Here is a 21,971-nt window from a genome sequence, read left to right as displayed (position 1 = left end):
GACTTTGGGCACATAACCTAATTAGGTGGGATTTGTTCCATATTTAAGGAGGCTAGAGATGAATCGTTGGTATACACCAACAGATATTGAAATGATATAGATCATAGCTTGTACCATTGTGTGAGCAGACACAGTCAGGATGCAGTAACAACCACAAAACCACAGAAGAAATGCAGAGAAAATTACTCCCATTATCTCATGACCCAGGGGATCTCCACAGCAGCACCCAGGCAGAGGCATGCAGGTGGGGATGCAGGCACCGCGGAGCTCAGTCCTTGCTAGCCAGAAAGAAGAGAAGAAAGAACATCTCAGACCTGCTGCTTTTGCCTCTGTATATCAGGGATTTTTGCAGCTGTAGTTTTCGACCGTGCCCACAGCTGGGCAGGAATCTCAAGGGTGTTTGATAAGATGCCTCTGAGTCTATCACAGGCCTGTGTTATCTGAATGCAGACATTCTACCTATCAAGCACACAAAGCTAAACAACAATTAGTATGATTATGGTTTTTTTTTGACACCCCAGCTGCAAGTCCCTTGAGTGTGTTTACAATCCTCCTTGCCAAGCTTCTGTTATATTCCCACAATCATACATAAGATATACTATATAAATCACAGTATACTCCAAGAAGCAGAATATCTCAGCATTGAAGCTGACTGGCTGACACTACTAATAGGCAATAGAGGCCCTCAGCAGCTGTGGCCTAAATACTTTTGTGGCCTTTCTTTTGGACATACCAAGTAAGTTTTGCTATACAAACACTGTTATATGTTGCAAAGTCAAAGCTGCAGGGTCATGATTCCTGAGGTCTTTCTCTGTGCAAACAGAGACTGGAGAGGTGAAGAAGCAGTCCAGACAGCAGAAGAGATGGGGGAAAGATGGAGAGCAAGGGCAAACGCTTAGAAGTGTTTAGTAGATGTGCAAAAGATTAAATCTTTCATTGTATCTCTATGTACGTGTTAGGCGTGCTTTCTCCAGGTGGGTGGTTGTACTGTGTCTTGTGGCAGATACTCTTACACACTTACAAATAAATCTTTTAAATCTGTTTATAACTGCACCTAAACACATCTGACTATCAGAATTAGTATACTAATTCTGAACTATTGTGAAAAGTGTAATTAAGCACTTGGAACGTTGTACAGGGGAGGTTTTCAGAGTCTTTAGTTCAGAATGGAGATTAGAGACCTGTAAAAATGAGATATTTCTCTTCTAATACCAGGAAAGAAAAATAAGCCAGCACTTTTTTTTAAAGTGTTGCACCAGTAAATTCTGTGCATCAAATCACACAAGAAATAATTTTGTTTGCCTTCATGAGATACAAAGAGACTGTTGGATATCTAACACTTGCAGTTACCAGCTTTAAGTTAAATATTTTTTTTTTGTTTGATCGTGCAGTTGAGATGAAGCTGCTGGCTTCTCACTGTTGGAAAGTATTTAGAGGAGATGAACAGTTTAGCTGTCCAAACACACTTCATATGCATTTTTAATTACCTTTGAAAATGTCTTGTCAGATGAAGTGTTATGTTTGTATTGGTCCTAACTGGAGGAAAATGATTCAGTGTGGACTACAGCTGATACTCTGTTGTGGCTGGTTTGGGAGTCTGTTTGGAGCAGGAAGAGCAAGGAGTTGGAGGTTTGGTAGGAGTTTTGACTCTCTTGGACCACTGCAACAAGTTGTCAGGGGAGGTCATCTCAGAAACGTGAAGCTGGTACAGCTTGCTTGAAAAACAGTATCTGGGTGGAGAAAATGTAACCTGTTCTCAGGATATTGCCAAGCCTAAAAGAGGCACAATGGGAACTCATCTGCAGCGTAGAGTACCAACAGCACACTGCGCAGGGCTGGGCAGGAAGGAGGGTCTCCCAGCAGGTAGGAGAGCTTTGGTTGCAGCTCGTATGATCTTGTGCACTAAAACAAAACCCCCAGAACTGTGGAGGGTGGTGAGAGGTGTCTGTGTAGCAGAACACTATCCCCATTCCCCTCTGCCCCATCCAATTCCTAATTCATATGCTTACAACACCAGCTGCTACTAACCTGCATATTAAAGTTTTCATGTTTCTTAGAAAATTCTGTCATGCAGGAAATGTACTATTTTACCTATAATTTAATAGGTGATTGATTATTTTTTTTAATTACAGAAACAAATTATTTACCTTTTTTTACATTACATGATGAAAGATACATTTTTAGTACTGGTGTTTCAGGTTTGCGAATGTCACACCACCATGCCAAGGTAGGCTTTTGGAAACTAACCAGGTATGTCATTTTTAGATTTCTGTTTTAGAAAACTGCACTTCAATCCTGATGGCTGTGATACACTAGAACTCCATTTAGAAAATGTTACACAAATATTTTCAAAACATTAGGATTTTACAGATACAAGGAAAGTAGCAGATGGAAAAAATAATATACAGACTTCAAAGTTCAACTCCATTCTAATTTAAAAATAAGATCAGATAATTCTGCAGGTTTTTTTTCTTCAAAAATCATGTTATTTTTTTTCCTGGGGAAAAAAAAAATGTTGAGCTATTCTAAAAACCAGTGACTATTAGGTTATTGACCTCTGTGTTCTCTTGTGGATCCAAATGTACAGTGGTACATTTGAAGGTAGTATCTTTAAATAGAAACTTATTTAATGAATGAAGTGGTACTGTGAAACTTGTAACTGTTCTGTTGAATTCAGACTACCTACCTCTGCTTATTTTGTAATGTGAATTATTTCAGTGGATGGTCTTCTAAGGGGCACATGAAGTCTTTAAGAACTGATAGGGCTGTACTGGGCCCTACCTCACCCTGAAAAGGGGGGAAAAAAATATCATCCTACTGAATTTGAAGTATAGAGAATGAAAGACACAGGTTATAGTACACCAAGATTATATCAAGCTAAAGACACTTTTTTTCAGAAATAAAATTTTCAACCTAGTCCACTGGAAACAGAGATGGATGTAAATGTTTTTCAAGTTACACAGCCACAGTGTACATTTGTATATCTTTACCTTTGAAATTTGATATATTTTAGTCATTAAGTAAATTCAGTTGCGTCTGCTTTATTAAAAAGTTCATCCTGTGTTGTCATTCTGTCATAAGAGGAGTCTGGAAAATTATGGAAACAAATATGATGTAATAAATTCCTTTTTCTATAGCATTTGTTTTTTTCTGGCACACTATTCAAGTATACTCAGTTGTATATAGCAAATAGATGAAAAAGTAGGGCATTTCAATGTACCTAAATTAAATTTTAAGGTCTATCTCACCAAGCATCTTATACTTTATACAGCTGAAAAAGGCTGCTTTTTGGAAGTGACTTTAATATTTTTTTTAAGTACCTAGCTAGCTGTGATTTATGACTTTATGTTGGTGTCCTGATGAATTAATGAGAACTGAATGATTGAATGAAGAGGAGTGTATTATTTGAAGCATATGCTATATTTAAAACTGTTTCCAATTAAAAGCACATTTGGAAAAATATATTTTTTTCCATATTCCTGTCAAGAGAAATGCTTGTTTCCTTATAAATATAGAGCATAACAAAGAGCGCTAACTTTGTCTATACTTGGGAGATGTGATTAATCTAGAGAGATGATTTCTGAAAATACAGGACTTTTATTAGTGCTGTACTCTGCTTAGAAATGGTTAGATGATTATACCTATAATGCTCATAAAATTTTTGTCTTCAGGTTAAAATTGAAACCTCTGTGTTTAGCTGTTGCTTTCTAAATGCATTAGTTCAGTAGTTCTTTCTGTAGAAATTAGGTAGATTGGAAAACAGTGATCTGTTCTTGTTTTCCTGCTGGGGTGTGTGTGGCCAAGTTAATTGTTGAAACTTGAGAAAGTAATAATTTCTAGATCTGTGCTGGCTTTTTTTTTTTTCCATATATATTTTTTTTTTCCCCCCTTCTAGTCAGACATGTCGTTTAACTCCTGAATGAGCAACAGTGATAAAACAACTGATGGGTGCACTGAGGCATTAACTCGACCCTGGTGCAGTGGCAGTTTAAGGCAACACGAAGGTTAGTGCTGTAAATTCAGGATAAGCCTAGTAATGTTCATATAAGTAATATTCCTACCTGGTCAAAATGCATTTGAAAAGTTCCTGTTAATCTTAGTGTACTAGGATTAGCTGTAGCAGGTGCTCAATTCGCAATTTCAAGCTGGACAACATTCACATAACTATTTTCAGAGAGCATAAGATTTTATCCTAATGCTTAGGTTAGCAATGTCAGTAAGACTTAGCTGTGGATTTTCTTTTCCCCATTCTTTAAATCAGGGATCATAATCCACATATGTAAACAACAGTGGGTATTCGGATGTTGCTTGGCTTTGTGTTGCTTCTGTATTTGTGGCTACAAGCCATGTGCTTGTTGCGCAGTGTTGTTCCTTGGAGGGCCAGCATTACTTGAGGAGAGCAGACCCACAGTTCAAACTGAGTGGGCTGAGATTTGCCAGAGGTGAGAGGTAAAACTCCAGAAGGAAGGCAGGCTGTTGTGGTTTAGGCCTGATTGGCAGCCAACCACAATGCAACAGCTCGCTCTCCCTTCCCCTCCGGCAATGAGAAGGGACAGAGAGCCAGGCTTGGGGTTCAAGATAGGACTGGGATGGGGAGAAAATTCCCCTTTTATGATCACAAGCAAAAGGCAGACTCGTTAGGGGAAGGAAAAAAAGAACATACATTTATTACAGACACTAACAACACATAACAGAGTAGGACAGTGAGAAGCATTGCCACATCTTGAGAACACCTTCCCCCCACCCCTCCCTTCTTCCCGGGCTCAGCTCTGCTCCCGGTATCTCTACCTCCTCCCCCAGTGGCGCAGGGGCAGGGAATGGGGGGTGCAGTCAGTGCTGCCACTTCCTCCATGTTCGGTGAGGGGAGTGTCCGGAACTTGTCCCTCCTGCTCCATCGTGGTCCCCCTCTCACAGCAGACAGTCCTCCACAAACTTTCTCTGACATGAATTCCTCCCATGGGCCGCAGCGTTCCCCACACTGCTCCGTCATGGGTCACTAACTTCCTCCGACTGGATTCCCTCCCACGGCTGCAGCCCTTCCCGAGCTGCTCTGGCGTGGGACACCCCCACATGCTGGAATCCTCCCAGCACTGAATTACAGCAGCGGGGCTACCTTTTCCCATGAGACCCCGGCCTTCTTCGGGCACAGAACCTTGATTATGCTGAGCAAGAGCAACAGGCCATAAATCAATGTCTGCTCCAGAGTAGATCTTCATCTACTGTGATGGGGGGGGGCTGCCCTGCTGTCTTACCACAGGATAGAGGGGGGTCTCTGCTCCGGCACACCTCCCCCCTCCTTTCTCCCTCTGTTCCCCCACTGACCTTGGTGTTCACGCAGCTGCAGCAACTCCTCCTCACAAGTCCCACTGCCCGTCACCACGTCCCTTCTTAAATACGTTATCGCAGAGGCGCAGCTGATTGGCTCAATTTCCCAAACAGAAGTGGAGCTGACTTGGAGCTGGGGGAGCTTCGAGAAGCTTCTCACAGGGGGCCGCCCCGATAGCCCCCTCCCCTGCCACCAAAAATCTCCACCACTCACTCAACCCAGGACACAGGCACACAAATGTCTCTTGACTAAATGGCTGTTAGAGGAGCTCTGTGAAAAATTATCCTTTCATTAAAAAAAGGATCAGGCCAGAAAATATGAGAGCATTTTTTAGACATTTGGTGTAGACCTTTTCCCCTCCAGGCTCCTAAGGAAAAATAACTTCATCATAGAACATGTTCTGCTCACCGGAGTGTGTTTTCCAATGCAAGCTCTTCTGGAAGCCTGCTTTGCATTGCATCTCTGCTGTGAGGTTTAAGAACACTACTGAAGTTATGCCTGAATGTATTTTTGGCTAGTTTGTCCCTGTTTTCATATGCTAATGCACTTTTAGCTAGAATACCTCTCATGTATTTCATGCATTTTATTTTGCAATCTTGCATGATACTGAGGTCACATGAATAAGCCTACAGTTGTTACCACTCTCCATGAATACTTCTGCTTCTGAATACTTTCGCTAGTGTCATCCATAGCTGACTACCCCCTTAGCTTTGATGTGACATTTCCTCTGTGTTTTACCCGTATTTTTTCCTGTTCCAGGAGCCTCAGCAAGGGAGACTCTGCAAGCACTGTGTTTCCTGTGTGTTTATAGATCTATAGCTGATAACTTCTATTCATCAGTACCTTTTGGTTTCTTTTACTCTTACCAATCTTTCCAGACAACTGCTGGAAGAAACCACTTAGCCTGCAGTGCAGGGATGCAGACCTGTGTGTGGCCCCTCATGTAGGCTTCTACAACTTCAGCGTCAAGAAATGTCAAGCAAACTCCTGTTTGAAGATCCTGAGCTCTGTAGGAATAGTGTTTTTATCTTCTAGCTCATGTTTAGAAAGTCAGTCTGCAGTCTGGCAATTTTTGGAAGAATATTGCTAAGTTTAAATGTCTTGTGTACTCCCTTGTTACTGTACTGGCAGACTTCATAATCTTCTTTGTAATTTTTCAGGTTTTCTGTGTTATTATGGGTAAGTTTTGCAGGAGTATATACTATTACCCCGTGACACTTAGTTTAGGGGTTTTGTTTGTTTGTTTGTTTGTTTTTGTGTGTGTGTGTGTTTTTTTTTTTTAATTTTATGAAGTTTTATTCATTTTTATGGGCCAAACATAGCTACTTATTCAGTGGAAGGAAGTGACTTTTCATAAAAAGGTTAGTGGTAAAATGAGGTGGTATTAATTTGGATGAGAACTTTTTCCTGTAAACATCAAAGTTCTGGTTTTTACTTCATTTAAGTATTAATGAGGTTTTTTAAAAAGAAAACTTGAAGAAACAACCTTACACAAAGTTACTTACATAAATGTGATTGGGTGTTTGGTATAACTCCATTTTTCTTCAGGTAGACTTGATACTCAGATCGAATTGCTATTCCATACAGCTTGAAATACCACATAAACTCAAGATGGGTCTGTCATAATAGTTGTTTTTTCATATTTTAGCCAAGACTGTTAATAGTTGTTGTAAAGATACCTGCTCTGTAAGACTGTCAGCCTTGCTATTGGATGTTGAAAGTGGAGAGTGGTCTGTCAATCCCTTTCCTTTTGGAAGGACAGCTGTGACAATTGTAAATCAGAGCTTCCTCTGAAGGAAGAAGAATTTGCAAGTTGTCTTCATGCAGGAGCTAAAACCTGTGGGTCTTTTTGAGGGTTTGGTTGGTAAGATCCAAGCCTGGCATAGGTTTGTGGGCCTGTCTGATCAGTGGGCTCGGGAGCTAGGCTGTTCTGCAGACTGGGGTTTTCTGTACATCACAAATTCCTCCCAGACTCTTTGGGGAAATGATCATGCACGCAGCAACTGGACTGTGTGATCTTTGCCTTCAGCTCTCTTAAAGTAGGAAAGAAGTTGGAGTCTCAGTTTATCCTACTCTTTATCCTCAGTGCAGAGCTCTTTTAAGAAGCAGCATTTGTCATAGCTTTAGTACATCATTCAAGTCCTGGATATAAGGCAGGACCACAGGCAGTGAGCACAAACTGAAATACAGGAAAGTCAGTCTGAACATGGGGAGACACTTTTTTTTTTACTGTGAGGGTCACTGAATACAGGGACTGGTTACCCAGAGAGGCAATGGAGGCTCCATCTGTGAAGATCTTCTAAAGCCATCTGGACGTGGTGCTGGGCTCCAGGTGGCCCTTCTTCTCCAGGGTTGTTGGACCATATAACTCTAGAGATCCCTTCCCATTCTTGTCATTCTGTGGCCTCTAACCACAAGGTCTGTAGGCACTTCTCTGGTTCTTTGGAGTAGTTACACAAAAAGCAGCTGATGATTAGCATTCCTGCTTGCTATACTTCACTGTGGTTAGGCTCAGGCAGGTTGTCCTTTTGTGAGTTCTTAGATGAATGAACTGGTGGGTTATTTATCTCTGAGCTAGAGGGATGAGGCTAGAGATGAGCAGACTGTTTTAATCTCTGAAGCCTTTTGCAAATTAGGATGATTCATTAACTTTGTAGGTGTAATTTAGCCATTTAAACTTAAAGCCCTAACTTTTATTTTATCTTGTTGCTTAATGATACTTGTTTACTCATTCTAGAGCTAAATTCAAAGAGGAGACCTCTATGCAGTGTATACTCATTTTGCAGTGGTGCTCTTAGCAAGGGTAGAAGTATCCATGGAAATTGTTCAGCCAGTTGTCAGGGTACTGGCAGCTTAGTTGCTGATCATCTGAAGCTGTTGGTGAAATATTTTGACACACATAAGGCAAATATAAGCTACAGAACATACTGTTCCACAGCAATGACACTACCCATATATCTCCTTGGTAGAGATGCCAATGAGATATTAGCTGTGGGGTCACCACTGATGTTGGTGTCTCAGAAGTCTGCAGGTGATCATACAGGGAGTCATTACACAGTCATTGTTCTGAGATAAAAGCTCTCTTCGACTAAGTTGAAAGATATCATGCTGGCAAATTAGCCAAACAAAAGAGGTACATAAAATTGCAAGATGGAGTTTGCAGTGTCTGTTGTGTGTAAGTAACATCCTGTGGAAATAGCAGTTGGAAAAATGTTTGCTGCAGCAGCATTCTGCTTGTCAGGTGCTTGTGTTTCATTCACAGCAGATCTTTCTAGAGGAAGCATGAATGGGAATCCTGACTTTAGTAACATAGTTGATTTTTTGAGGTTATTTGCTCTAGATTTCTTGTTATTTCTGGTGGTAAAGCAAGGTCAGTTTGTGCTTCAGATGTGCAATTGAAAATTCCTCTTCTGGCAAATTAGACCTGTGGTGCTCAGCGGCAGATGTTGTCTGTGAGGGGCAAATACCTTCTTCTTTTCTCCTTTCTACTTTCTCCTTGCTGTTCCAAATGGATCATGAGAGGCTGGCTAACCCGGCAGTGGGCAGTGCTGTAACTGGCGATAGCCTTTCAGACTTCTTCCCTCCCCACAACAGAACAGTGGCACTGTTCAAGCTCCCAGTACAACTCCATGGGAGCAAGAAGTGTATAGGAGTGTGCAAATATTGTAGCTGTGGAGTAGAAACGAAGGACTTAAGTGTGTGAGGCAGTTAATGATACTTAACACCCCATACCCCGGTAAACCAGTACTAACAAGCTTTGTAAAGATGACCTGAAAGCTTTGTTTGGATGTTTTCTGCTCACCCACATGCTTATCTCTGAGTGTGACCAGGCACAGCTAGCAGCTACTCCCACAGTTTGCCTGTAGTGCTATTGGTGGGATCCAGGCAATGTCTAGGAGCCCCTCTGCTGGGGGTGGTTTCCTGATCCCAGCTGGAAGACTGCTTGAAGAATTTGTTCCTGCAAGTTAATTGCTAATTGTAAACACACTGAACAGTACAGCTTTGAAGTTCCGGAGCAGGCAATTCCATTATTTTCTGTAATTTCTTCAGCACCGAGTCTGTCTTTGTGCTTAGTTCATGGTTGGATTTCTTGACATCAGCAGGTATCAGATGAAGGAAGATTGCATTTGTTAGATGTTGGATTGCAGTTAACTGTAATTGTCATATCCTGCCAGTCCTCTCCCCTTTGCTGTTGAGTTCTGTGGTATGGGGGTCTCTGTGGAAATGGGATTAAATGTGGCTGTCTGGCACCGCTTTCTCTTGGACTGGTAAAGGCACTTTAATAAGTTGCTGGAAGTGCCTGTTTGAAACTTCTGGCACAGATAAATTTATCTACACAAACTCTAAGAGAAGTTCTGTTTCTATGCTGGTAAATTGGTTTTAGTTGGTTGAGGAAATACAATTGTAGAATAATTCAGGCTAGAGAGAGCTTTGGGAGATCATCTAGTCTAGCCTGGTGCTCAAAGCAGGATCACTGTTGTTATGAATGTATTTGTAAACTTTTACTTAACATCCTTTTCACATTCTTTCTTCTACTTGCTTAATCATCTCCATGCAAGCATGTATTTGGCAGTACCAACCCCAGATGAGCACACTGAGGTGAAGAATGAATGTGTACAGTTGGTGACTGAATTTCTTGCACAGAAATCTGCAAAAACACTTAATCTGCAGCCAGCAGTCACACCTGCCTGTTCATAAGAGTCTATCTATGTGAGCTGCAAAACGTTTCCATGGTCTAGAGAGTGTGTCAAGATTAAGTATTTAAATTCTCCACCTTCCAGGTGAAAGAGGCTAGAATGCAACTGCTAAATACTGTTTGCCTTGTTATTGATGTGAAATTGTTTAAAAAAATCTGTTCTGTAATCGAGGCTACAGTATCAAAGATAGATGGATTGTCTTTAAGATCTTTTTGAGGCAGGGGAAATGTCACCTTTGTAAGCACTTGGCAGTCTTCCATGTTAGCTCAAATACAATTTGAAGGTTAATGCTCTGCGTATGTCAGAAGTTCCTGTTTTCTGTGTATCATTCCTGTTGTCCTCTTTCTCTGTAGCTCAATGTTTATAATTCTTAAGGTAATAAGCTAGCTTTTAGCACATGACCAGAATACAGTTAGTATAACTATTTTATGTAGATTTACCTAGAGTTTAAGTTACTTACCAGATTCAGGGAAAGCAAAGTGTCTGAAGTGACATAGACATCAGTGTAGCATACTTGTTTGCATATATGTGGAGGCCTTAAAAGGTCTGTGATTCTTGACTGCTGTGGCAGTGTAACTCATTAAATGAACTTATCAATGTAAGCTGGGAATGTATATAGAGATGTAATGAATAGAGTGCTTATAAAAGTATATAAAATACATGCTTTCTTATAGCTTCTACTTGTATTACTCAAGAGCACTACTTACTGTAGTGATTAACTTCTACAAAATCAATTTATGTCTTGCAGCTTGCCTTGAAGGGATCCAACTATGCTGGTCTGCTGGAGCGGCATCGCATTCATACACAAAATGTGGAGCATGTTGTAGACAGTTTACGGTAAGACTATGGATGTTGAGAATTTCAGACACAGTGCAAATATCCACGGATTGTGCAAAACAACGAAAGGAAGCTTTGTGTTACAAACTCTAATAAAATAGGAATATTGAAAACAGGATGATGCAGATAAACAGTCATTCCTGAAACAATTGTAATGTGAACTAGCTCAGCTCAGTTAGCTAACACATTGCGTTTTTATCTTGAAAACAAATGAGAGATGCAGAGGATTTGTGTGTGTCGTATGTTTATCCGCCAAATACCACTGGAATTAGTCCTTAATTATGTGTCAGTTTTTCAGAACGATGTGACAAGGAACAATATAGGACACATTCAGGCTTTTTCTGCACTTTATAGGAACGAGAGGATAGAAGTTCGTCTTGTTAAACGTCGAGAATATAATGAAGAAACAGTTCGGTGGGCAGATGCTGTTATATCAGCAGGAGGTATGACTTTATGGAAGGGAAGTATTTATTTCAGTATGTTTTCATAGATACATTTTTCAAAAATATTTTGCAACGTGTGAAGTGTCTGGAGGTCTGCACATTTTGAAAAGAATTTGCTTATCTAATTGTCAGAAAATATGACAAAATGCAATGGTTGTGACCATCCTTTCTACCTCTAGTATTTAAAATTGTAGCAGTAGGAAGTGAATCCCAGTACGTGGCCACATTGGACATGTTTAATTGTCTTGTGTAAAACAGTATAACTGTGGAATTTACTATAGTTTTCATCTAAGGAGGATAAAATGCTTGATGTCATGTGATTATACATAGCCCTAAACCATACTCTTTGGATTTTGATATGTGAGGTGGAGACTAACATACTACCTTTTCCTCCCCTTGCTCAAACTGTCTTTCTTGCTTTCACGTGTAATTCCAGTGACTGGAGTATCTAGTTAAAAGTATGCAACTTCTGAGCAGCCTGTGCCACTATTAGAGCTTTTTAAATGAACCAACAGAGCAACTAACCTGATTGCTTGAATGTTCATTTAGTGTTATTTTTGTGCATTGCTGCAAACACTGAAGTGTGTTGCTGGGATCTGACGTAATGTTCAATCATCTGTGGCAGTTAGACTTGATGACTGCTCTGCCTTTCTCTCTTCCCCACTGGTCCACTTTGCTCTTGGCTACTGGTTACCAGGCAGAATGGGTAGAAAGGGATATGTGTACATTCCTGAAGTATCCTAATATACTCCTACATTTCAAAGAACTCCTCTAAGCTGGAGGTTAAAGTGTCGGTTTGGCTGTGGCAACATTTGTCATGGTTATGAGGCAAGCAACTGGGAAGTGATATATCATCTGGGGTTTTCAGAGCTTATATCTTGATGCAAAGACTAGTTCAGGTTATAGTTGTCCTGTTTGACAGACAGGAAATAATATCAGTATCTGAAGAAACCAGTGACACTTAAAGACTTCTACTTCAACAGTTTTATCTAAGACTTCTTTTCCAAGTATGCCTATTTGGGGTCAAATATGTCCTTTAAGTTGTGCCTTCTAGGAGAGCAGCTGAGATGGAACTAAAGTCATTGTTTTCATGTGATTCACAGTAAAACTTGGTGGTGTTTTTTGTCTTCCCTGGCCTCTATTAGTGATACTTTCTAAGTTTATTTTCCTAAATAATTTCTCTTACCAGCTGATATACAGAAATTTCCATAAATCTATTTTCAGACTTGCTTCTGCCAAATTCAGTTACCTGGGCCTGTATAGCTGTCAGATAAGTCATACTTTTTTCAGTCACATTTGCCATCTTGGATTCACTTGTCGCTACCGTGCTTTGAAAGGTGTCAGTTGTTTTGTGGTCCCATTTTATTTTTGTTCAGCTTACCTGATCTGTTGTTGATACAAAAGCACGTAGTGATAATGCTGCAGTACATGTGAGGCTATTTTGTTTGGGATATTAGAATGTGAAGTGAAACTAACGTTTTTCCTTTTCTGTAGGTGATGGGACAATGTTGTTGGCAGCCAGTAAGGTCTTTGATAAATTTAAACCAGTTATTGGAGTAAATACTGATCCTGAAAGGTAAAAACACATTTGTGAAAGCAATGCTTTATTTAGTATCAGGCACAATACGCATCTGTTTTCACGATGCATGAGGTATGCCTGTAGCATTGGCAGTGTCTGTTTTAGTGGATTGTAGATATACCAAGAGAACCTGTTGTTTTATTAGAAAAGTTTCCACAGTGAGTTATCCTGTCTGATCTGAGAGGACATTAAGTAGTATTGGATAAGCATGACTGTATTAAACTGCCACAGCTGTTTTCACACACCAGTGTAACAGCACTTGCAGCTAGTTAACTTGTATTACTAACCAGAAGTGTGAGGCTAGAGATGGCAGTATAGAACAGAGACAGGGAAAGAGACTTAACAAAAGCAACTAAGTGTGCCTGAACACACAGAAACTTGTTTTCCTTATGGAGAAGGCAAATCCTACTGGAAATCTGATAGGGCCTCAGATGAAGGATTTTGTTATGGTTTCTTCATGTAAGCCATGTCATACCTCAGAGGACGCAGTCTTCTGCTACTTAATGGCATTTAGTTGTCCTATTATAAACTCCACACAAGCTGCATCCACCTAGCCATAAGATTGATTTGGGCAGGTGGATGCAGTTTTTAAGTACTGCCTGGTTGGTATAACTTTCAAAAGGATGTCAAGTAAAATTCAGAATTCACCAAGGAGCTGTCTGCTGAGATTTCCAGATTTCGGTTTCTGCTTTTGATATTACCATTTAATTTAATCTTAGTAGATAAGAAAGTGGTGGCCAAAAGTTTTAATTCCTTCCATACCTTACTCTTCTTCCAAAACTTTTCAAATGCTGTGAATAGATATTCTACAGCCTCAATAGTGAGGTTCAAATAACAAGTGCCTTCAAGTTATCAAATGTCACTCATGAAAGGGGAGCAGTGTTTGGTCTTCTGGCTTTGACATGAGGTTCTTTTGATCTGAGGCATGTTGCTTACCTGTCTCGTATCACTTGTGTGTAAATGGAGGAAATTTTCTTTCTAATTTGCAAAGTTTATTAAGCTTGAATTCCTTGCCTAGAACTATGGTGATAGGAACTACATTAGTACCTATTTATTCCTGCAGGATTACAAGCTGAACAGCCAGCTTTTAGGGGAAACATGAGAGAAGCATCCTATGTCTCACACAGACATGCCAGGAGCTGAAAGAGATGTATTGTTGCTGATGTGCTATTATGTAAGGATAGCATAGTTTCATAAAGGTCGAAGTGTAGCTTTGTTTTATGTAACAGAAAGATATGTTTGTTTTTGTTTTTTAAAGAGACCAAATCTTAGTAGTTATAGTGTTATTTTCATTGTCCTTTTCTGCTACCAGATCAGAGGGTCACTTATGCTTGCCTGTGAGATATACACACTCATTTCCTGAAGCACTACAGAAGCTTTATCGTGGTGAGTTCAGGTAGGATTCATTAATCTTCGGTTTTCCAAAACATATTATGATTGGAAAATACTTAATGATGTGCAATTCCAAAGATGCAGATGTTGCTTAGTAAAATATTAATGCCTCAAATTGCAAATTCTGTGTAGATGTTCACCATGTTGAAAAATGCGCTTGTGAATGTGTGAGCTGGCACAGGCAGAATGCAGGAACAACCACAAAACCACAGAAGAAATGCAGAGAAAATTATTCCCATTATCTCATGACCCAGGGGATCTCCACAGCAGCACCCAGGCAGAGGCATGCAGGTGGGGATGCAGGCACCGCGGAGCTCAGTCCTTGCTAGCCAGAAAGAAGAGAAGAAAGAACATCTCAGACCTGCTGCTTTTGCCTCTGTATATCAGGGATTTTTGCAGCTGTAGTTTTTGACCGTGCCCACAGCTGGGCAGGAATCTCAAGGGTGTTTGATAAGATGCCTCTGAGTCTATCACAGGCCTGTGTTATCTGAATGCAGACATTCTACCTATCAAGCACACAAAGCTAAACAACAATTAGTATGATTATGGTTTTTTTTTGACACCCCAGCTGCAAGTCCCTTGAGTGTGTTTACAATCCTCCTTGCCAAGCTTCTGTTATATTCCCACAGTGGTCAAGAGCAAGATTGGAGTATGAAGGATAAAACTGACTGCCAGTTCCAGCAAAAAAACATTGAATAATTGATACCTTGAATGCTTGATTTTCTTTTCTGATTAGCAAATTTTTGAATGAGGAACTACATTCTTGTAAAGGGTTTATTTTAACACTCAAAAGCATATGTAATACAGTGGTGGGCCATACTAACAGAAGCTGATGAAGCCTGTGCAGTTAGGAAATGGTGGGTGTATTGCATGTCAGGTTTTGATGATTAAGGTAGAGTGGCTTAAATTTTGGTAACAGATTAGTGTAAGGCAAAGTTTTTCTTTATGCAGAAGATAGTTTGATGTTTTCAATACTAAATATTCTTGAAATAGAAGAAAATCACTTGAATTAAGAAGGAAGCAAGCTGAATTTTATAGGGCAGACTGGGGAAGAGTTTTCTAATAACTATTTTAAGAGACATTGGTCTGCGGCTTATTAACATTCCAGAATACTTTTGTCATGCCAAACCACCAAACATAAATAAGTCACTCACGTGAGAATATATTGCAATTGGGTTTTGTTTATGCTTCTAGCATATTTAGTTTGTAGCTTGAAGTGTAACTGTGCGATAGAAAAGCTCTGAGTTGAGGTGAATGCAGTCATCAGGATTGATTATAAATAAATGAAGGGGTTTCAGTAGGTATTGCTAAATGAAAAGGTACTTTAAACTCACATATTCTGACACTTATAAAATGGAAGCTTTTAATCGTGCTGAGTTGCTTAGGTAAAGCTGGTAGTGCTAATGCATGCAACCTCTCTCGATAATCGATATGCTTCTAGTGTTTTGTTGGATAATGTTATATCTTTGTTACTGACACTCCTCTTGTTGCTCATTATGAAGCTGAAGCCTCACCGGAGTGAAACAGAAAGGATTTTTGTTGTGGTTTGAGCCCAGAGGGGAACTGAGCACCACACAGCGGTTCATTCACTCCTTCCCCCATCAGGGCTGGGAAGGAGAATGTGAGTCAAAGAATCCATCTAAGGAGAAGTAACTCTCATTGTGGCCACAGGCAAAAGACAGACTTGTTAGGGGGAGAAAAGAAAACATCACTTTAATTCAAACGCTAACAAAAGCAACACTTAACAGACAGGGTAGGACAGAGAGAAGCACCACCACATCCAAAACACACCTCCCCCCACCCCTCCCTTCTCCCCGGGCTCAGCTCTGCTCCCCATCTCTCTCCCTCCTCCCCCAGCGGCGCAGGGGGCAGGGGATGGGGGTTACAGTCAGCTCATGCTCCTTCCTTCTTGGGAGGTGGGGGGAACACCACACATCCCTCCCCTGCTCCCCGGGGCTCCCCTCTCACTGCAGACAGTCCTCCACAAACCTTCTACACAGTGAGTCCTCCCCATGGGATTCAGCCGTTCCCATGCTGATCCAGTGTGGGTCACCCCCACATGTTGCAGTTCTCCCAGTACTGAACCACACCAACGGGGGCTGCTTCTCCCCTCAGAGTCCTGGCTTCCTTTAAGTGCAGCCACCTGTCCTGGCGTGGGCTCCTCCACAGGCTTCAGGTCAGCCTTTGCTTCACTGTGGACCTCCATGGGTGGCAGGGTGGGCAGCCTTGCCATCTCACCACAGGATACAGGGGGTCTCTGCTCCACCATCTCCCCTTCTTTCTCCTTCCTTCCACTGACTTCAGTGTTTGTCCTTCTCGTAATTCCTCCTTGCAAATCCCAACCACCTCTCAGGTTCCCCTTCTTTAAATACGTTATCACAGAGGCACAGCCACCATCGCTAATTGGCTCGGCCCTGGTGAAGGTGGGTCCGAGTTGGAGCCAGGGCAGCTTTCAAGAAGCTTTGCATGGGGCCACCACTGTAGCTCCCTCCCCCACTTCCAAAAAGCCCACCATGGAAACCCAGCACAATCTCCCTGGTTATATTTCCAGAATAATAGGAACTGATATTCCTAAGCAAGGACCAGAGCGGGTGTTTCACTTGGCAGCTCTCAGATGTATTTGGCCCTAAGGAGACTTTAAAATAGGTGGGTAACTGGATCAGCCTGTCTGGAAGAGCTTCTGGTGTCTCAGAGTTGCATAAGGATCGTGAGGTGCCAGAGACTGGAAAAGGGGGATTGTCTTTTCTCCTTATCCTTGAAGTGTTAGTCAGTGCAAAGTCTGTGTAAGCACTTACTTGTAGTCCCACGAAACAACCAACATTATTGCTTTGTAAAGGACAAACTGTATCAGACTACCCATGTTTCTTTTTCTGGTGGTCAGTGGTGTAACAGGATCTCAGAATAGGGGTATAATAGTGGTACAGTCCCATCTTTTAATTTTGTAGGAGTTTTGACATGTTCTAGCATGAGTATTGTAAGAAATCTAGCATAATGATACTTAGTGCATGCTATCTGCCTGACTACCTAAAAACATACTTGGAATTTAAGGGCAGATAGGTAGTTACAAGCAGAAAGTGTTGAATGAAGCTCTACAAGGATGACAATGAAAAAAACCTAGTGATATGGTCGTATAAATCACAAGTCTTCCTTGCTGTAGTTTCAGGAAACATACACTGGTTATTGTTGCCTGAATATCAACAGTATGAACTGGGAAAAGATGTGCTTATAATTCCCTTGTGATTTGCTTGCTTAATGAAATCTACTATTGCTATTTTGTTTTAAATGATCTCTAAATTGTAAGACGACAAAAGAATTTATATGTCCTCTAGTAAAAAATCTGAATGTTGTAATAGCTTAGGAATAATGCCTTTTATATCCTTCTCTTTCTTCATTTGAATTCATCTTGAGCATCCTAAAGTTCCTAGGCTAGGAGAGGTTCTTAAAATGAGAGGATACTTGTGACCCTTATGTACAAAGGAGTGGACAGAGCTACTCTTCTGGACATCTACAAATACAAACAAAAGATGGTAAAAATACAGAATGTATTGCTGTATAAATTCCTGAGAGCTTGTTGTTCTCAAAATCATTGCATCAGTTGTGAATTTGTTAGTTAGGACCACATGCCTAAAAAGGCGAGTTGCTACCTATAATATTCATGGACTACTTCTGGCCCGTGTCTTCTCATTTTACGCATACAAAAAACATTAGTTAGCAAATTAGTAAGTGTAAAGTATTTACATTTTAGTATTGTTAGCTTTCTAAATTTAGAAATTATAGTGAAAGCTATAAAACTTGAAATGTGACTTTGAATATATTTAACTTTTAATCTTAAAATGCTCTGCTTTGAGTGAAGACTCTCTGATCCTGTCTGATTTTATAGTTAGTATTTCAGTTACTAATACCAACTTCTTTCTCCTCTCTAAGGTGGCAGTGGCGACAAAGAATCCGACTATACCTTGAAGGAACTGGTATTAACCCAACCCCTGTAGATTTACATGAACAGCAGCTGAGCCAAGAGCAGCACAGCAGGGCTCACATAAATGAAAGATTCCAGGATCAAAGTAGGTTAAAATCTGAAAAGGATATAATCACTTTGCTACGATAGCTTGGAATAGGAGATGAAGATTTATAAGAATTGAAGTATTTGAAGCCTGGTTGCTGTATTTGAGAGTCAGCTCTCATTAGCTGAAGACTCAGATTAAGGTTTTTTAGAAGGGAGTATTTTTTGTTTCTATATGTTTATTATTACACTTAGAACTGGTTTTCAGTAATAACAGTTAATTTAGGGATGATTTAAAATAGTATTACCTGCTGTCAAAATACTTGAGCATTTTAAAGTGCTGTCTCTATAAGGTTACTACAGACGTGAAAATTTTACCATGTGTTTAGCTGCTCCACACTAAAAGTGCATATGTGTGTGTATGCATGCGCTCTTAGCTTGTGCTAAATTTGACGTAGGTTGCTTCACACTTAAAAAAATCTGATCACAGACTGCCAACAAGCCAAAAAAAATAGTAGCAAGAATGTCTCTCTGCATAATTCTTAGGTCATTAGACACCTTCAACTGTTTATGATGGATTGAAGATGTGTGATTCTACCCTTAACCTGTGTCTAACACTGCATTTCCTCACTGAGAAGTCCTTATTCAACATGGACAATTTGTTAATCCCCTTTAATCACCCTGTGGTATAAAGTCTAATTCTTGAACTTTATCAGAAATGTTTGTTAAGTCACGGTCAGTGAATTTAACTAGGCTGGAAGACTGACAGAAGAGAAGACTTCAATCTGTCTGGTTGCCCATGAGTTTTCAGGAAAAGCAATGTCTGAATGTAAGTGTCATTGCCTTATTGACCTTGGTTCAAATATTTATAGTCTCCAGTAAAGGACAGTGACTGACTACAGACGTAAGTTAGTGAGAAATTGAGCCCTTGAAGAAAATGGAACACTAGAACACAAACCCAGGGAGCAGAGTGTGTCCTCCAATGAGTTGTGAATTGTTTTTGAAAATTTGGGTTTTAGAGCCATGGTTCAAACTGTTATATTCAATATCTGCAGGATCTGACATTTCTGGTCCACATCTTTTACCAGTGAGAGCACTCAATGAAGTCTTCATTGGGGAATCTCTTTCATCCAGGTATGTTTAATTGTTTGTTGCTGCAGCAGGGCACAATTGACTGCTCATGACATTGCAATGGACAATCAGTGATGGGATGTCTTTGCTGTCAAATTCTGTTTTATCTGTGAATATATAACATTGATTGTATTGTTGCTGATTACAAAGTGTATTTTCAAAGATGTAAGTGCAGTGATGTTAATTTCTGTTTTTCCACTCTCCTGTCTGGCCATTCTTTCATCTTTCATTATTCTTGGCTGTTTTCTTTCCTCTTCATTGTTTTACTGCTTTCCTGGTTAGTTCTTATGTAACCAGACACCTTCAGTTACTACTTTACAGTACATTGAAGATTTAAATATCAGTCCTTAAACTGCCTCCTCTCTTGCATCTCTTCTTAAATATCTTTCCATGAGTTCTTAGCATGACCAAGCAGAAACAGATTTTGACATGACCAAGTACTCCTTTCCCTTCCTCTCTGTCATTAGAGGCAAAGGTATCAGCCTCCCTTTGGCAGAAGCTTTGTTATCGTGGGAAAACACTTACTTCCTTGTTTTAAGAAACAAGTTTGTATCAAATCCTGGTAATGCATTATCCAGGATACCTCTGGCTGTCCTTCCTGTCCTGAAGATCAGTGCATTTCTGCCAGCCAAATGATAACAAGGATGTGGGGAATGTGATTTGGGCTGTGGAGAAGGAGTTAAAACATGATCCTTGGTCAGGATTTGGCCAAACTTTTACTTGTATTTTATATCCCTTTTCTCTTTATTCTGTACTTTTTTTTTTTTTTTAAAAAAAAAAAAAAGCTTTAGAGTGTAACATTTTCTTGTGTTTGTACAGTGCCTGGGACACTGTGATTGCTGCTGGAAACACTATAAATGTTCCATGAGTGCTTTATCTTCCATCTGGACTGCAGCCTCAGACTGGAAGAAGGAATTAGTCTCAAAGAGATACAAACTATATCAAACATAATTTTATCAAGATTCTAAAAAGTTTCTTTAACGTACAGTGATAGAAGAACACAAAGCTGCTTTCCAACACTTTACAGTAGCCCCCTACTTCTAAGTGTAACAAATACATTGTGCTCTTTGGTTCCAGTATTTCAGAAGCGTTGAGGAACAAAAAGCCTGTAGGAACAAATCTCTAGTAATAAATAATGTGTTAATAGGACTTCGCACTTGAAGACTTGAATAATGATGTCACACAGGTGAATCTTCTGTAAGGTTCAAATACATGTCTGCTGTATATTAAGACAAAATGACTCTAGGTGCTTCTTCCAAGGGGTTATTCTGCATGTCAGTTAAGAAAACAAGGAAATTGAAGGAAAAAAAGAAAACTTTCATACCCATCTTGCAAAGATTATCTTAAACTGAATCAAGCTGTGCACCTGTGTTCCTAATTTACTTCCAGTTCTTTCATATTCCCATCTTCTCAAGAGTGAGTACACAAAATGCCGTTGTTACTAAGAGTCTAACCTGTTTGACACCAAATATTCAGGAGGTGTACTCCTAGTTGATCCAGACTGAAAAATTTATCACCTAAACAGCTCAGTAAGTTTCTTTTACTAAGAAAGTTGAAACTCGGTCATGCTGAACACAGCATAACAGATACTTTCTTGTCTAAGAAGGTATCTGTTAATCTGAAGACTATATTATACTGTTTGATTGAGGCACTATGAGCATTGACAACTTTAGTTCATAAATATACCCCTGGATGTTCTGAAGCTTACAGAGAGAGATTGTCTGGCCTTTCTAGGCCTAACATTAAAAATCCTCTGATGTATGAATAATAACATGCAGAATTATGATTGTACCCCAAGACTACTACATTTGAGCTTTAGGAAGAATTTCCCCTGGAGAGAAATATTAAGCCTGCTGTTTGTTGTAAAATTAAAACTGTTTGTGAAGAATCACAGTGGATTTTTAATTAATCACAGTAATCAAGAATTCAGCTTGAAGCCATACTATTACGTTGGAGTGTTTTACCTCTTACTGTCCCCTGATGTAATTTTATGTCTCAGTCACAGCATAAACACAATTCTTTGGTAGTTCAACAGTAATGCAAGGAAGGTAATGTAGTTGTAGTTTCATTTGTAAGTCCAGCAAACCCTACTTGAATATGAAGCTGTTCTCAGATGAACCATGAATTCTTTGTGCATAAATTAATATGAAAAGTGGCTGCAGAAAAACAGCCTGAAAGTTCATATTGCAAATCACTTTTGTTCATTATAAAAACTGCCATAAAACAGTGAATCAAAAGTGGCTGTCAAATTGGAAACACTGTGCAAAGTCTGTGAAATTGTCATCCAGATTTGAAACTAATCCCTCTAAATTTTTATGTGCCTGATAAGGCTGTGTGTTCTGTCTTATTCAGGGAGAACTTTAAGTCCTGCAAACCCAGTTTTAAATTCTCGCTTCATAGGGCTTCCTATTATGAGATATCAGTTGATGATGGTCCTTGGGAAAAACAGAAGAGTTCAGGGCTTAATGTGTGTACTGGAACAGGATCAAAAGCATGGTAAGTACATACTGCTGCTTTGATATAAAATATCATTTCAGATAAGCCTATTTTCCTTAAGCATTTTGTC

General features: G+C 39.9%; 1 protein-coding gene across 3 annotated transcripts in view; it reads left to right on the top strand.

Moving 5' to 3' along the window:
- The window catches only part of NADK2 (NAD kinase 2, mitochondrial), a 33,669-nt gene that overhangs the window by 3,615 nt on the left and 8,083 nt on the right, over window positions 1–21,971 (top strand). Inside the window, exons 2-8 of one of the 3 annotated variants that reach the window (XM_042804685.1) lie at window positions 10,772–10,860; window positions 11,215–11,303; window positions 12,798–12,879; window positions 14,195–14,278; window positions 18,199–18,335; window positions 19,330–19,408; window positions 21,806–21,901. In XM_042804685.1, coding sequence (XP_042660619.1) covers window positions 10,772–10,860; window positions 11,215–11,303; window positions 12,798–12,879; window positions 14,195–14,278; window positions 18,199–18,335; window positions 19,330–19,408; window positions 21,806–21,901 — 656 coding nt within the window. Of the gene's footprint in view, window positions 1–10,771; window positions 10,861–11,214; window positions 11,304–12,797; window positions 12,880–14,194; window positions 14,279–18,198; window positions 18,336–19,329; window positions 19,413–21,734; window positions 21,902–21,971 lie in introns of all 3 variants that reach the window. The other 2 variants (XM_032992237.2, XM_042804686.1) reach the window with 2 other exon arrangements.

The sequence above is a fragment of the Tyto alba genome, unplaced genomic scaffold, assembly GCF_018691265.1.
Source record: "Tyto alba isolate M040663 unplaced genomic scaffold, T.alba_DEE_v4.0 Super-Scaffold_42, whole genome shotgun sequence".
Classification (NCBI taxonomy): Eukaryota; Metazoa; Chordata; class Aves; order Strigiformes; family Tytonidae; genus Tyto; species Tyto alba.
This window is presented reverse-complemented; position numbering and strand designations above follow the sequence as displayed.